This window comes from Cajanus cajan, chromosome 4, assembly GCF_000230855.2.
Source record: "Cajanus cajan strain Asha chromosome 4, NIPB_CcT2T_4, whole genome shotgun sequence".
NCBI lineage: Eukaryota > Viridiplantae > Streptophyta > Magnoliopsida > Fabales > Fabaceae > Cajanus > Cajanus cajan.
In genome coordinates, this window is record NC_138520.1 from 32831847 (window position 1) to 32849146 (window position 17300).

Here is a 17300-nt window from a genome sequence, read left to right on the forward strand (position 1 = left end):
CCACACAACATACTCAAGGAAAACCTAAGAGGAATTAGTGTTTATGAATTTTTTGACAAAACTTTTAACAAGACATAATAGAAACCTAACTCTAAGAAATTTGCTAGGACTAACAGCAAATTAAGAACTCAATCATGTAAAACAAAAGCACATATGGTGAGGTACAGATTCAATAAGAAAAAATACACAAAAATTTCGGACTCAATCAACACAACACAAAAACTAGGTCAAAACAAGCTAGTCTAGGAATCAATGATATTCAAAGGACTACACATGACTCTAGACAAAACATATGATTCAAAAACAAAATCTAACTCAAAGTATGTTGTCCAATCACGGACACATGTGAATGAATGGAGAAGACTCAAGCAAATACAAAAATGCACAAGTTCAAGAGTACCTAAAAGCACAAAACCGAAAATGATTCATAAGAATAGGAACAAGCAAACATGAATCATTTACTTCATACTTGACATATAGGATCCATCAAAAATTGTATTAGAACTAGATCCATGCAGCAAACACAATTTTAAGACATAGAAAAGGAAGAATAGACAACACGGATTCAAGTAAGAAAAGTTAGAAACAAAAACCTCAAGAGCACTAGGCTCTGATACCAAAAATGATGGAACTAGGTGAGGAGATTGATGATTCCTTCACTTGCTCCATGCTTAGGACCGTGAATGCTATTGAGGTTAAGACTCCAATGACTCTTTGAAGCTCCTTGAAGTGTTCTTCAATGGAGAAGAAGCCTTGAAGTGGCTCGGTTACTCCTTAGCTTGAGGTAGAAGCTTAAGGAACCAAGGTAAGGTTGAAGCACCTTTGGAGAGAACTTAGGAGAGAAAGTTCTCTTCGGTTTTTGTGACTCTTGATTTAGAGAGAAAATTCAGATTTCATTTCTCAAATTGGTCAAAAGTGTTTTACAATCAAAGAATTACAAGTTTATAGGAGTAGGAAACTTGGAGAGCAAGCTAGTCTTGACCATGGTTCACTAGGAACCATGGTTGAGTCTAGATAAACCGTCCAAGGTCAAGAGGCTTGGAGAGCAAGCTTCTCACTTGGCTTGCTTGGTAAGCTAGCCAAGGAGAAGCTTGTGCTTCAAGCTTCCAAGCTTAAGAAACTCCATGAATTTCGTCCAAGTGTGAACACAAGTGTTCACACAAGTGTGAACACAAGTGTGAACACACTTCTAAGGTGGGCGGCTTCTTGGAATTAATTTACTCCTTTTGATTTGAAAATGGTTAATTTGGTTTAGTTAGGTTCATTCAATGGGAATGGAACCTAGCTAAATCAAATCTATGAAAAATTAGGAGTAAAATGAGTCCAATATGAAAAATTTAGCCTAGGACCACCTTTGGCTAAATTGCTAGGAGCACTCTCTAGCTTACTAAGGACACTCTCTAATTTGCTAATGCCACTCCTACTAGAAAACTAAGAAAAGAATGTATTTCTAGGTTAGGTTAAATGGAGTCAAAGTATCCAAGTAACCTACCCTAGAATCAATATACAATAGCTACTAAAAAGGGAAATAAAGTGCCTTACAAATACAAAGGCAAAAATAACCTATACAAAAGAAACTTTGTACAAAACATATGAAAAGGTCTTGAAGATCATCCCATTCCTCTTGGTTCTTTTATGATATCACCTCTTGGATTCCTTGGCCTTGGCCATAGTCTATCAATAACCAATTATCTATTTAGGTTCATCTTTCTATGTGATCTGAAAAAACATGTCTTTAACAAAAATGTTCAAGTTTGTTAACATTAAAACTTAATTTCAAGGAAAAAATGTTCTCCTCCCTCTTTTGTCGAACTAAGTCCAATTAGTATATTTTTCAATTACTAGTTGTAGCCCCTAAGAATACTAGGTACACCCCTAATAGAAAATTATAAGAAAATAAATTCTTATTCTAATTAACCCAAATACAAGATCAAAATAAAATAAATATTTACAACAATATATATATATATATATATATATATATATATATATATGGACTACAATTAAGTAACTCAATCCTCGACATGAGTTTAGGCCTTCCTCCTTTATGCCTAGCCCACTCTTCTTGGTTCTTTTTGTACTTGACCCTTGAGCATGATTCTATTATTATGTCACACATCATTTGGTGTGACAAAAATAATTTGAGATTCAAAAGTTGTCATGTTGCATTTTTCAGCAATTAATCTCCTCGGTAATCTCAATGGTGTCCATTTCAAATTTCTTATTGAAAGGTTGTATATGCAGTTCTAGGCAATATGTTACTATCAAGGGAAAATTCCTTACTCATACTATGCCTCCTACAAGTTGTAGGTTACACAGTTTGTCCAATTCCCTCCAACTTGTGAATGTAGTAAATGTAACACTAACGGTGGTGCTGGGGTGCTACCAATCATGTTGCTTGTAGTGGCCTTTTTAGTTTTAGTAGTGGGACTTATTTGGGTGGTTTCTCTTCTTACATCGAGATAGATTTGGCTTTTCAAGTTAAATTGATTGTTCTAATGTTAGAGATTTAGCATGCTCACAAACAAGGTTTGAACAAATTATGGTTAGAATGTGATTCTAAGCTTGCCTTTCTTCCTTCCAAAACATTAATATTATGCCTTAGATTAGTTGTAACAGGTGGAAACATTGCGTTAACCTTTGTTCACATATGATTTTTTTGTTGTCTTATATATTCCAAAAGGGTAACTAGTGTGTAGATAAGTTAGTAGGCTATGGTTTACAACACAAGGTTAGGTTCATATGGCGAGATGTCATGCTTGTTTTTATTATGAGCTTTTTTTTCCCAATAATTGTTGCAAACTGCCTTCTTTTATGTTTTGTTGACTTATGTTTCATGGATTTTACCCTAGTCTCCATGCTTTGCTTGCATGTCATTTTATTTATTTATTTATTTATGTATGTTTAACTCGTTAGAATATCTTTGTTATGTAGTGATGCTTAGTGCACATGAGCTTTCGTTTAAAAAAAAAAACAACTCTAAAATAGATAGGTGCATCAAAATTTGTAAGAAAATATTTGTTTGGAAATATATTTTCTATTTTCACTTTATTTTTACAAAACTGTCACCTTGTTTTTATCTTTGACTGTTTTAAAGATATGTATAAAAAAAAACAATAAAAACATTATTTTATTATTTTCCTTGTTTGTTTAAAAAAAAAAAAAGGAAACATGACACACTATTTTAATTAAAAGTGGAAAAACAAAATGAAAACATATCAAACCAAAGGACCTCTAACATAGGGATGGCAATGGGGCGAGTCAAGTACGGGTTTCATGATACCCGTTCCCGTCCCTGCGAGTCAAATTCATCCTCGTCCCCGTACCCGTCGGGTATATGATTTTCATCCTCATCCCCATTCTCGTCGAGTATCGAATATACCCGTACCTGTCAATTTTTTTATTTTTTATTTTGTAAAAAAAATATATATTTAAATTATTTTTTTTATTATATAATTATAATTAAGTTATCTTTCTATCTCATATTATAATAAATAATTACACATAAAAAAATATTAAATTTTTTTAATATAATAGTGGGTATTAAATTAAAAGGGAACGGAGACGGGGATGGATACGGGACGGACGGGTAAGTACATACATGTATCCGAACTCACCCGATTTAATATATCGGGTTTTACCTGTACCCGTACTCGGTTAAACTAGGTATTCTCCGTCAAAGTCGGGACGGATTCAGGTATTACCCACATGTATAGGTATATTTGTCATCGCTACTCTAACTTTCCCATTCGCATCGGAAACAATCTAAAACAATCAGAAACAAAGTTAATTGCGTTTATCTTTTGTACCTTTCAGCAAGGCAAGGCTTCTGCATAAATGAGCTGACAGAGCAATCATTGAGTAACATCCATAAGAGCTGTGGCAAATAGATAGAAGTCCGTACTAGTAGATTTACAGGGTGATTTTCCTTATTCCTTCCTGAAGCAATATTCAAGTCTTCTAAATAGTTTTTTTTTTTTTTTTTCCTCAGAAAGAGAAACGTGATCAAATTTTTCATAGCTACTAAACAATACATATTCACTAACAAGTGAGAACATAATTATACTAGTTTCCTTTAGTTAAGGTAACCATCTCACCAAAAACTTCCCTAATATATAAACGAATATATCTTACTTGATATAGATGGAGTTTGTATTTGTACAAAGAGACTCCAGATTGTTTAAGAATCTGTACATTGAAATTCCATGAAACCCATCTAGAGGTGAATCTAGGTGTGCAGACTGCAGAAAGTGAATATAAGAAAGATAGTGGGTAGAACAATTACCCAAGAAGGTAAGTAAATCCAAATTCATCAGTGCACAAAAACATTGAAAGTCATCACAAGAGTAGCAATTACAACTTACGGGCGTCTCTTTCAGCAAACCTGTATTTTTAAATGTTAACAACGCAACAAACACGCAGGAAACGAATAGAAAACGGACCTTCCTGTTACGAGTAATTAGTTTGTTTAGAATATTATTTGGTTGTTATTAGTCAGTCAGAAGTATTTTGTTAATTCTAATAAACTCAATATAATTAGTTCACAGTCACTTTCAAATGTACCTTTTATTCAATCAATTACAAAATGAACTCCGATAATTGGCTTCATCAAGTTGAGGTAATTTGTATCTCATCTTCTCAGTTTTCTGATAATTCCTTTATATCAATCTGATTGAAAGTGAGGAGGCAAGAAATGTGTTCATGTTCAACTAAAAACTTGCCAAGAGAATACACTTTGATGTTCATTAAATTGAACACTTTACAATGGCAAGCATTCTGGAATGAGAATAAGAAAGTTTGTTGAGCGCAAAGTTAAGAATAAAACTACCATTACAATGAACTAACTAGCCAAAACAAGAATCAGCAGAGCAATTCCAATGACTATTACATACAACTCGGAATTTAGCACGCAGAATATGGTCGGTCTCGCACACAATACAGCACTTAATTTCTACACAAGTTGGCAACCGAAATATGAACATACAAACTCTACAATGGAACTTTGAATTGGATAATTATTAACTGAAATACAAGAAACAGAAAAACAGCAACAAATGCAAGGAAGATAGTTGAGTTGAGTCAGTCGGCATTACCGTTGAGAACGAGAACCTTCTCCTTGGGGCTGGGTGTGTCGTCATCAGAATCGAGAGTGAAGTTGGGAGAGTTGTGAATATGCTGCAATTCAGCTCCGAGTGGGGCGTAGCTGGTGGGAATAGAACCAGAGTTGGTGGCAGAGAAAAAGGCAACGAAGAGCAGCAGCAAGAGAGCGAGGTGGCAATTGAACTGAAGCGTGGCAATAGCCCTAGCTCTGTGAAACTCAGGGTGACCCTGGCACCGCAAGGTGTAGTTGCCTCTACTGGGCCGGTGCAAGGAGCAGCCATGGGCGACGAAGCCCGAGAAGAGAGAGAGGCCCATTTGGAGGAGCCAAGTGCCCTGGAGAATGAGGCCGAGGCCGAGGCCCAGTCTGGGGAAATGGGAGAAGGGAGATCTGACGTGGAGGAGAGTGCAGAAGAGGCAGAGGGCGATGGGGAGGAGGAAGAGGTCGTAGTAGCGATTCTCGACGCCGGTGGGGTCTTTGCGCTGAAGGTAGAAAAGGAGGAACTCTAGGGCGAAGGCGAAGGAGGCAACGAGGGAGAGCAAGGGGGAGGGGAGAGGGAGGAGGAGAGGGAGGAGGGAGTAGAAGAGGAAGAGCAGAGCGACGGGGAGGATCTGCAGCTGAAGGGCGGTGCCAACGGCGTCGTTTGAGTTGTGGGCATCCAGCAGGGACACGGTGGAGTTGAGGAGCAATAAGGAGGAGAAGATGACGAGGGAGATCCAGAAGAGGGGTGAGGGGGTTTTCTTCGCTCCGGCTCGCCCGTGAACAAGGGCTTCGTGACCACCCACCGCTATCAACCCAACGCCTCCCACCGCAAATGAGATCACTCCCATTCTCTCCTCTTCGTCTACGATTCGATCGGATTTTCGTCTCGGTCAAACTAATCAGGCACTCGCTTCCCCACACTTTTCAGGAACGTTTCATCGATCAAGCCCAGATGAACGCCCATTATATATATATGTATATATATATATATATAAAATAAAAATAAATAATAAATAAAAAACCAGATGAACGCCTATCTTTCGCACAAGAGCCTGTTTTCGACTGTCTTTTTCTTTTAGAGTTTTACAGATTAATTTAATTTTTATTAATTTTTAAAAGTAATATTTTGTAACATTTATGATAATGTAACTAAAAGATATTATTTATTATAAATTTTAAATATATTATTATATTAAATATAATATTTTATTATAATTTAAATATAATAATTATTTGTAAATATATTTTATTATAATTTTTAGTTATATATATTAGGCATTTTACTTACATAATATACATATTAAAGTACAGATTATAAGTAAAAATAAGAATAAAAAATATTTAAATAATTTTATTTTTTATTTTATATATTTTTATATAATATTTTGTCTTTTAATTCATAAAGTATCTCCATTATGAGATATTTATTATTATTTTAAATTAAGAAGTCGTGTCTTATATGAACATCTCTTAGAGTGAGCTTACAAAGTAAAATTCAAGTTGTTTAAATTTAAGGTGGTTAGAGCGAGCTTAGGTCATCTGCGGCGTGGGTTGCTTATAAGCAACCCACTGTGCCACATCACCTCTTTTCATTGTTTAGGTATTAAAATAGGTTGTTTAAATTTCAGCAAAGTTGCTTGTAGAAGCTCCGTTGCTTAAGAAAAAGAGAGAAAAAATGCTGATGTGGCAAGTGGGTTGCTTATAATTGTTTTTTTTTCTATCTCAATCGTACATAACTGAATCAAAGAAAAAGAAAAGGGAAGTTGTACTATCTGTACCGCGAAGCCAAGCTCTAGCTCGGCATCACGACACAGAACGATCTCGGATACGTGTTAGGCGACATCGACCCGCTACCCAAATAGGTTATAACCGATCTTAGGCCCAAGGCCCAGAAAAACCCTAAATTACACAAAGGTACGTGCATTACTTATACGAGACCCATACACCCATAAACACTAACTTTAGCATCGGAGTCTCTTTTGCAGGTATCACTTCCATCTTGGAACAACAACCGTACCTAGTGAAGGAGGCTCACCAATCTTGCCCAGCAGATTGTCCCCTACGACTGATCTCCGATAAGAACATTTGGCGCCCACTGTGGGGCCGATCAAGACATCTCTTATCGGTCACGCTTATGATTTTCACCCGAAGCCATAGTAGACAAGCAACAGACGACCTACATCGCACAAACAAGAATGGAAGGTGAAGCAGCATTGAGGAGGCTGATCGAACAGGTCGAACAAATGCGGCAGTAACACGCTGTCGACCTGGAAAACATTACCAACCTCACGACGCTGCGTGCCGAGAATGAGCGCATCCGCGCCCAGCTTCCTCGACACCCTTTTGATCAACCCCCTCAACCAAGTAATCCACACGTGGAAGAGGGGCACTCGGTTTCCCAACCACCGACTACACCCAGGGCAGCAACCCACAAATCTACCGTTCATTGGTCACACGTATCGACAAATAGGTCAGGCCACGAAGTCAGCAATGCTCCTGCCTAGGCTCTAGAAAGTAGGGCGAGCATCCACTGCCATCCTTTTGTCGACGGCATCATGGAGACACCCCTCCCTTTTGGATGGAAGCCTCTCAGCATCGACCGTTACGATGTCACTACTAACCCGGACGAGCATGTCGATCTGTATATTACACAGGTAAACCTATACACTAATGAGGATGTTATTCTATGTAGGGTTTTTCTGACCTTGCTCAAGGGAGCAGCACTAGCCTAGTACACACAATTGCTGGTGGGGTCGATCGACAACTTCGACACCCTGATAAGGCGATTCACGGCGTATTATGCAACGAGCCGACCTCACCATGTCACATCAGTCACCATGGCCAGCATTAGATAGGGCGATGACGAACCACTGAGGACGTTCATGGAGCGCTTCGCCAACATCTCGGTCAAGATCTGAAACTTGAACCCTGAGGTCTCCCTACACGCCATGCTCATGGCGCTCAAGCCAAGACCTTTCGTCGACAGCCTGTGTCGACGATCTCCCCTTGACATGGATGAACTTCGTGCCCGAGTTGTAGGGTACATTCAGATGGAAGAGCACTCCACTTTTCATGACCAGGTTCGTGGAAAATCATAGGCAAAGTCAGACCACGGTCACAAAGACAAGATAAAGGTCACCAATGACAGCCAATTCAAGAAGGCCGCTAAGGCGAACAAAGGGGGGAGGTACGATTTCTACAACCCCTTGAATGCGCCCTGGGTACACATCCTGGAGGAGGCCAGCAACAACAATCTGCTTACTCTGCCACCACCTGGACATAGTCTGATAGACTATGGCCAAGGCCAAAGAATCCAAGAGGTGATATACTAAAAGAACCAAGAGGAATGGTGATGGGTTCCTTCTCCATGGAATGACGTAGAGATGAAGGAGAGGAAGCCTTGCCCTTGATCTAGGTTCAACAAGGTGGACAAAAGGAGGATATATGGTGAAGGAAAGGGGGTTGGCGTGAGATGATGGTGTTTGGGCGGAAGCACTTAGGGTGGAGGTGTTTGGGTGCTCAAAGTTGGCTCACTCCAAGGTAGGTGGAGGCCACTCTAGGTTTCCTACTCTCCAAGGGTGGAGATAGGAGGAGGCTAGCCGAACTAACCTAGGGACTAAGGAAAGGATTTGAGGCAAAAATGCTCTCTCAAATTCATATAATCCAAAGTATTTACAAGTGGTGGGGTGTTGGGTATTTATAGGAGGGGAGGCATCTAGGGTTGCATTTGGAGTAGGCAAATGCATTCCAAATGAAATGCAAATGAACCCTAGATGCAACTTGGTGGCCAAGGATGGAATCTTTGGGTTTAGATTGGCTATATCTAGGTGCATGATAAGACCATGCAACCTTTGCCCTCCACTTGGGCCTAAGCCTTTCTAACACCAAAAATAGACCCAATAAGCACCAAAAATGTGTCACCCTCTAATTAACACCCTAGCCCAAAATTAAAAACCCTAATAATCTAGAGCACCCCATAATACAATGGTAAAATGGGAAATACAAAAGAAAATAAATTCTAAGTCCTAAACACCCCAAAATACAAGGGTAAAATTGGAAATACAAGTAAAATAAATTGTATGACTAAAATACCCCAAAATACAAGGGTAAAATAGGAAATTAAAGACAAGGGCAAAATAGGAATAAAGAAATAAATGCTATAAAACCTAGGAGCTAAGGTCCAAAAATGGCCTTACTATCCCATTCCTCTTGCCTCCTTTAGTATATCACCTCTTGGTCTTCTCGACCTTAGTGTTATTCCATCATTCCCTCCCTCTTGAAAAGGATTTGACCTCAAATCAAGAGGTTCTTTATGGTGGACGTCATGACCAACAAAAACATAAAAGTAAGCATGAGAGGTAATAGTATATGATATAGATGGAAAGTGCATCCTAAGAGGAGTGCCACTAAAAATGCTAAAAAGATTTTCTAAACTAAAAAGACTAGACTCCCTAATGCTAAGGATAGGATCCTCCCCATGATGAAGTCTAGGTGTATAACTAAAACCTAAAAAGGTAAAAAGACTAAAACTATAGCACACTAATTCATTAGTCCTAAAAACTAGAACATCTTGCCTAAAGTACCCTATGTGGTAACCTAGGCATTTCCTAGAAAACAAAGGAAATACAACTAGAAAATTTCCTAAGCAATTTTGGATTATATTATTTGTTGGATAGTTATGAAAAGAATTTGTCACAAGGAACCTTGAAGGTTCATATGTTATATCCAACAAATAATATATTCCATAAATTGGGTGCATTATTGACACAACTAAGGTAGGAAAAGTCCTACACAAAGGAAGGCTATCTACCTTGGGCACCACCAAGGAAGTAGCACAAGAAGTGGAACTAAGTGAAGTCCATTTCTTCTTCACTAAATCTTGAAGTTGAGATTCTTTTTCTTTAAAAAGGGTTTGTTTTTGAATCTCCACTTCATGACTAGTGGCAACATGGGAGAAAGAGTTGAGGTCTTGATGAATAAAGAGAGTTTCTTTTAAATCATTTTCAATGGGAAAGTGACTCTCTTCAAGCATAAGCCCTTTGGAGGAAACATTATCCTCCTTACTCTTTTCTAAGAGTGTTTGTTGTTTTTCATTTTCTAACCACTCTTGAACTTTTTCTATGCTTTTCTTCATTTTTTCTTTCTTTTCTATTTTCTTTTCTTTTTCTTTTCTTCTAAGTTCTTCCTCTCTTTTTGTATTTTCCTCCTCATGCATACTCCTAGGGACTCTAACTTCTTTTCCTATTTGAGATCTAGTTGAAACAATCCTAGGTTTGGATCCACTAGTTTCTACCAACTTTGCAAGTAAAATTCTTATTTCCTCATTATTCTTTTCAAACTCTTTTTCTTTTTGTCTTAATTCTTCCTCTCTTTTTATATTTTTTTTAGGTACTCCTTGAGTTGCCTAAGTTCATCCCTAACACTATACCTAGTACTACAAGAATTATGACCATGTGCACTAAAATGATCACTCATCTTTGATCAAGAAAAAGGTTTTCACAAATTGTTTTCAAAGGGGTTAGAAAAGTTTTCACAAAGAGTGAGTGATAAAAAAAATGGTTTTCACAAAAGGTTTTCAAAGTGCAAGATAGGTAGGAAAAGGCCTAAGTGTACAAAGTGAACTTTCAAGGGGAGGTGGACTACAAAGAATCACTTAATAACCAAGCCCTATCAAGTAAAAATCACTAAGCCTTTTCTACTTTTCTTACAAAACAATTTGGCACAACAATAAAGTGTGTGTGTGCACGTTACCCCTAGTAGGCAAATAGCAAGCCTTCTAAACGAATTTGAAGACAAAGATAAAAGCCTAAACAATTATACTACCAAAAGCTCTAAAACATGCAAAAGGAAAGCACTTAAAACATGTTCTAGTCGAGGTCCTAGGTGAAGGTTTTCAAATCACCTTCAACTACACGAACTAAAACCAAGTTGAAGAGGTTTAGAAATGGCCAAATTACAAACCAAGAGAATGAAACCAAGGCCAAAAACAAAGAGGCCGAAAATAGAAAATTTCAAGCAAAAATTATGCAAAACAAGAATTTAAGTCTTCAAACTCCTCCACTTGGGTTCCTTCACAATGAGCAAACTTGTTAGACCTCTCCAAGTGTTTGTTCACTCCTTTTGATGTGGTGTAAATCCCTCCAAAGGCTAGGCTTGGATTCGGTTCACCCCTCCACTCAAATCCACCAAAGGTGTGAAAATTGACTAGAGTGGTTTTTCACCTACAATCAAAATGAAACCAACCCAAAGCAAGAGTCCAAGAAATAAAACTGAAAAGCACAATAAGGAAAGGCTAAACTCAGAGAGAATTTATGGAGACAAAACAAAAGAGGCCAAGAAAGACAAGCAAAAAAAGAAATTAAGACTCAATCAAAGAAAGGAAGCACACAAAGAGTAATCCTAGAAAGGCACTAGAATTAGGTTAGTGTTTAGTCCACTTGATTAGGTCCTTTATATGTTTCGGTCCAGCCAAAGGTAAGGTCCCAAATTAAGGTCAAAATGTCATAAGTCCAACTCCCAAATGCATAGGTAATTGTCCAAGTCCACAAGTCTAGCAACAAGTCCTTTTTGGTCCAAGAATTTTTTTTGTTCTAGTCTTTTTCTTTGTTGCTCACGGCATTCTTTCTTTTATATGTCTTGGGTCCGAAATTTTTTTTGTTAAATTAAGCCCAATTGTTGCTTAGGTTTTGCACTTGTGGATGGTCAAAAATTAGGTTAAACTTTTAGGAGAGGAGGTGATGACAAGTGGCGTGAAATTAGAGGTCCAAAGGGAATCTTTTTAGTGGAATTGGTTTTGTACTATTTTGGACAAATAATTTTGCACAAAAATTCAGCACACCTCTTATATTCTTTTAGGGTTTCTTTAGGCATACAATAGACTAATCAAGTGAGAAATGCAAGGAGGTGGGGCGGCAATGCATGTGCAAGAAAGTATTTCACACATGGAAACTCAAATTACAAGGAACATGCTAGGACTATTTAGCATGCATGAATGACCTCTAAAAAGTTACTAAATGTCACGCCCACTATCATGCAAGATGGTATATATTTTGATCATGTAATCATGCAAAGTGTTTGGGTACATACATGGAAATTTTGTTGACAAATTATAGGAAACATACAAGACAAAACTTAGGTGGATTCAAAAATCAAAAAGCATGTTTATGGCATTTTCATATGAGACTCAAGAAAAATGAAAAGCATGGCAATCCTAAAACATGGAAACCTAAAATGGCAAGGAAAGGCTCACAAGGACAAGGTGTGAACCCTAAAGCTATTCGGCCACACAAAGAAAGCAAGGAGAAGGGAAGTGACCGAAAGCAAAAAGACTCAAAAAGACTCAAAGAGACTCAAAAGGATTAGATGTTACCCTTGTAGAACCATGGCTCTTGATACCACTTGATGGGTTCCTTCTCCATGGAATGACGTAGAGATGAAGGAGAGGAAGCCTTGCCCTTGATCTAGGTTCAACAAGGTGGACAAAAGGAGGATATATGGTGAAGGAAAGGGGGTTGGCGTGAGATGATGGTGTTTGGGCGGAAGCACTTAGGGTGGAGGTGTTTGGGTGCTCAAAGTTGGCTCACTCCAAGGTAGGTGGAGGCCACTCTAGGTTTCCTACTCTCCAAGGGTGGAGATAGGAGGAGGCTAGCCGAACTAACCTAGGGACTAAGGAAAGGATTTGAGGCAAAAATGCTCTCTCAAATTCATATAATCCAAAGTATTTACAAGTGGTGGGGTGTTGGGTATTTATAGGAGGGGAGGCATCTAGGGTTGCATTTGGAGTAGGCAAATGCATTCCAAATGAAATGCAAATGAACCCTAGATGCAACTTGGTGGCCAAGGATGGAATCTTTGGGTTTAGATTGGCTATATCTAGGTGCATGATAAGACCATGCAACCTTTGCCCTCCACTTGGGCCTAAGCCTTTCTAACACCAAAAATAGACCCAATAAGCACCAAAAATGTGTCACCCTCTAATTAACACCCTAGCCCAAAATTAAAAACCCTAATAATCTAGAGCACCCCATAATACAAGGGTAAAATGGGAAATACAAAAGAAAATAAATTCTAAGTCCTAAACACCCCAAAATACAAGGGTAAAATTGGAAATACAAGTAAAATAAATTGTATGACTAAAATACCCCAAAATACAAGGGTAAAATAGGAAATTAAAGACAAGGGCAAAATAGGAATAAAGAAATAAATGCTATAAAACCTAGGAGCTAAGGTCCAAAAATGGCCTTACTATCTCATTCCTCTTGCCTCCTTTAGTATATCACCTCTTGGTCCAAAAATGCCACCACCTGGACATAGTCTGATAGACTATGGCCAAGGCCAAAGAATCCAAGAGGTGATATACTAAAAGAACCAAGAGGAATGGGATGATCTTAAAGACCTTTTTCTTATGTTTGTACATATAGTAGTTCTTTTGTATAGGTTATTTTTGTCTTTGTATTTGTGAGGCACTTTACTTGCTTTTTCTAGTGTTTGTATATTGATTTTAAGGTAGGCTACTTGGAGAGTTTAACTCCATTTAACCTCCCTAATTGATACATTCATTTTGTATTTTTTTAGTAGGGAAAAAGGGGTGACATTTAGCAAAGCTAGGAAATGTACTTAGAAATTGGGCCTGAGTTGGGCCTAGGCAAAATTTTGCATATTGGACTCATTTTTCTCCTAATTTTTCATAGATTTGATTTAGCTAGGTTTCATCATCATTTGATGAACCTAACTAAACCAAATCAATAATTTTTGAAACCAATCATCAAAGGAGAAAAAGAGACCAAGGCCGCCTAGCTCCTTCCTTTCTCTTTGGCCGAAATTTCCATGTGCATTCTTAAGCTTTTGAAGCTTCTCCTCCAAGTTTCTAAACCTTGGTAGGGTTGGTTGACCTTACCATGGTTCTTAAGTGAACCATGGTCAAGGATAGCTTCTCCTACAAGTTTTAGAAACCATGGATGGTTAGCTACACCTTACCATGGTTCCTAGTGAACCATGGTTAAGGTTAGCTTCTCCTAGAAGCTACGTCTCCCTATATATTTGTAATCCCTTCACTTGTACTCACTTTTGAACATTTTGAGAATGAAAATCAGATTTTCTCTCTCACTCAAGAGTCTCCAAAACCGTAGGGAATTTTCTCTCCAGGTTTCTAGCAAAGTTCTTCAAACTTTGCTCGGTTCCTCAAGCTTCCTTCACAGGCTTAAGGAATGGCCGAACCTCCTTCAAGGACTTCTCCTCCATTGAAGCTTCTTCAAAGGAGATTTCAGAGTTCTAAAGGTGTCTACCTCAAGAACCATCACGGTCCTTTGCATGGAAGCTTGGTTGAACATCAATTCTTCAACCTAGTTCCATCACAGTCCCAATAGTGCGGACAAATCCAAGCATTGTCGGTACCATAGAAACTATGGTCACACAACTGAGGAGTGTTGCACACTCAGAGATCGCATAGAGGAATTCGTCCAAGGGGGACATCTCGGACAATATGTCCAAAGGCAGCAAGGTCACAAAGGAGGCTACAACGGACGAGGACGAGGCCGAGGCCGTGGTTTGGGGACTCGCACGGACCAACCCTCTAGTTCTCAGCAAAACACTGGCAGTGCGGTACAGGTCGAGATAAGTCAGGACACAGGGTCAGCTCCCTTGCGCAGAGTTATCAATATAATTGCAAGTGGCTTCGCAGGGGGAGGCTCTAGTAGCTCGGCACGAAAATGACATTTGCGCAGCATCAACAATGTCCATTCTACCACCTCGGCCCCGCACCACAACACATCACCCATCACCTTCATGGATGATGACTACACTGGCATCTTCCCAAACTAGAATGATCCCATGGTCATCGAGTGTGGAAGTCGCCAACTAGGAGGTCCACAAGATGCTAATCGACCAAGGAAGCTTGGCTGATGTCCTGTACTGGCCGACGTTCCTAAGGTTAGACATTCCTCACTCCCTTATCCAACCTCACACAGAACCCCTATTCGATTTTGCAGGAGAACGAGTTCACACTTGAGGGTACGTGGATCTGCTAACATCCTTTGAAACCTCTCCTGACTCAAGGAGGATCATGGTCCGATACCTCCTTATTAAGGCCAACACATCCTACAACATAATCATCGGAAGGCCGAAGTTGAACCAACTCGTAGTTGTGGTGTCTATCCCGCACCTGACGATGAAATTCCCAAGGAGTAGTGGCAAGATCATCTCCGTCAAAGCAAACTAGAAGACAGTTCAGCAATGCTACGCTGAAAGCTTGAAAGTCTCGCCATCCGAGGAGCGCCACAAAAGTGACCCTCCTACAGTAGCTCACATCGCCCAGGTTGACATCACTGACCTGGATTCGAGGACAGAATCCCGTGATGAACGGCCTAGTCCCATTGACGAGCTGGATGACCTTCAAGTCGGTAAAATCCCTGGACAATGCACAAAGATATGTCGATAATTAAACCCGGAGATACGACAACAACTTGAAACTGAGATCTCCAAGAAAGCCGACCTATTTGCATGGTCCAGCGCCGACATGCCAGGTATAGACGCTGACTTTATCTGTCACAGGTTGGCAATCCACGGAGAGGCCAAACCAGTGGCCTAGAGAAAACAAAAGGTCAGCGGTGAAAGGCGAGAAGCTATCATAGCCGAGACACAAAAGTTGTTGAACGCGGGCTTTATCAACGAGATCAGGTACACATGTGGCTAGCGAACATGGTACTGGTCAAGAAGAAGTCGGGGAAGTGGCGTATGTGCATCAACTATACCGACCTTAACAAGGCGTGTCCCAAAGACTCATACCCCCTTTCCGAGCATCGATAGGTTGATTGATGGCGCTTCTGGCCATGCCCTTCTCAGCTTTCTGGATGCTTACGTCGGGTACAACCAGATCATGATGTACCTGTCAGACAAGGTGCACACGTCGTTCATCACTGACCATGCCAACTTCTACTACCGAGTGATGCCATTCGGCCTCAAAAACGTGGGAGCCACTTTCCAAAGGCTGATGGACAAAGTTTTTCACCATCAGATTGGGCGAAATATAGAAGTCTACGTCGATGACATGGTGGTCAAAACCACTTCAGTCGAGGTTCATGCTGCCGACCTGGCTGAGGTGTTCAGCCAGATCAGAAAACATAACATGCACCTCAACCCAGCGAAGTGCGTCTTTGGTGTCCAGGGAGGTAAATTTATTGGCTTCATGATCACTAGCAAGGGTATTGAAGCCAACCTGAAGAAGTGCAAAGCTATTATACAGATGCAGAGCCCGTAGACAGTCAAGGACGTCCAACGTTTGGCACGAAGGTTAGTCTCCCTTTCTCGTTTCATCCCCAGGTTGGCAGAGAAAGTAGGACCCATCTTCACCCTACTGCGGAAGCCGAAGCTTTCAAAAGAAGCTTCAAAGTTTTCCTTACTACCCCGCCAATCTTGTAGAGGCCAGATCACCACGTCGACCTACTCTTTTACTTGGCAGTGGCAGAAGGCGCAATCAGCGCAGTCATAGTGCAAGAACACCAAAAGGTACAAACTCCCGTTTACTTCATCATCTGAGTCCTTCAAGGCACAGAAAAATGATATCAGAAAATCAAGAAGCTTGCACTAGCACTCGTCACCACAACTCATCACCTCCGACCCTACTTTCAAAGTTACCAGGTGGTCGTCAAAACCGACTACCTGATCAAGCAGATCCTAAGAAAATCGGAGCTCGCTGGGCGCATGATCGCATGGTCGATAGAACTATCCGAGTTCGACATCCAGTATAAAAGCTGTGGACCCTTGAAATCTCAATGCCTGGTAGATTTCGTGGCTGAACTCACCCCAACCTCGACTGTGGAACCACAAGTATGGACTTTACACGTTGATGGGTCCTCCAATTCTAAAGGTGGTGGTGCAGGTATTATATTGGAATGGCCGAATAAGGTCACCGTAGAGCAATCTCTCAAGTTTGGCTTTAAAGTGACCAACAACCAAGCAGAATATGAAGCGCTTCTAGCAGGGCTAAGGTTGGTTCACGACCTCGGAACGCGAAGAGTAAGTTGCAACAGCGACTCAAAGCTCATGGTGGAACAACACAGCGGGGCATACCAGACCAAGGACACCCTTCTACAGAGGTACTTCCATGTAGCATCCCAGAAAATCTCGTCCTTCGACGAGTTCATAATACACCACGTGCCCTGCGAGTAGAATGCCAGAGTCAACCTCCTATATAAACTCGCCAGTACGAAATGACCCGGGCAAC

At 40.0% G+C, this 17300-nt stretch overlaps 1 protein-coding gene across 1 annotated transcript; it reads right to left on the minus strand.

The window, feature by feature from the left end:
- Positions 1-4860: 4860 nt before the first annotated feature.
- LOC109792962 (plant viral-response family protein (DUF716)) lies at positions 4861-6038 on the minus strand. The gene has a single exon (XM_020352418.3). The coding sequence runs from the start codon at positions 5926-5928 to the stop codon at positions 5080-5082; it is 849 nt and encodes a 282-aa protein (XP_020208007.2). The 5' UTR covers positions 5929-6038; the 3' UTR covers positions 4861-5079.
- Between the last annotated feature and the right edge of the window lie 11262 nt (positions 6039-17300).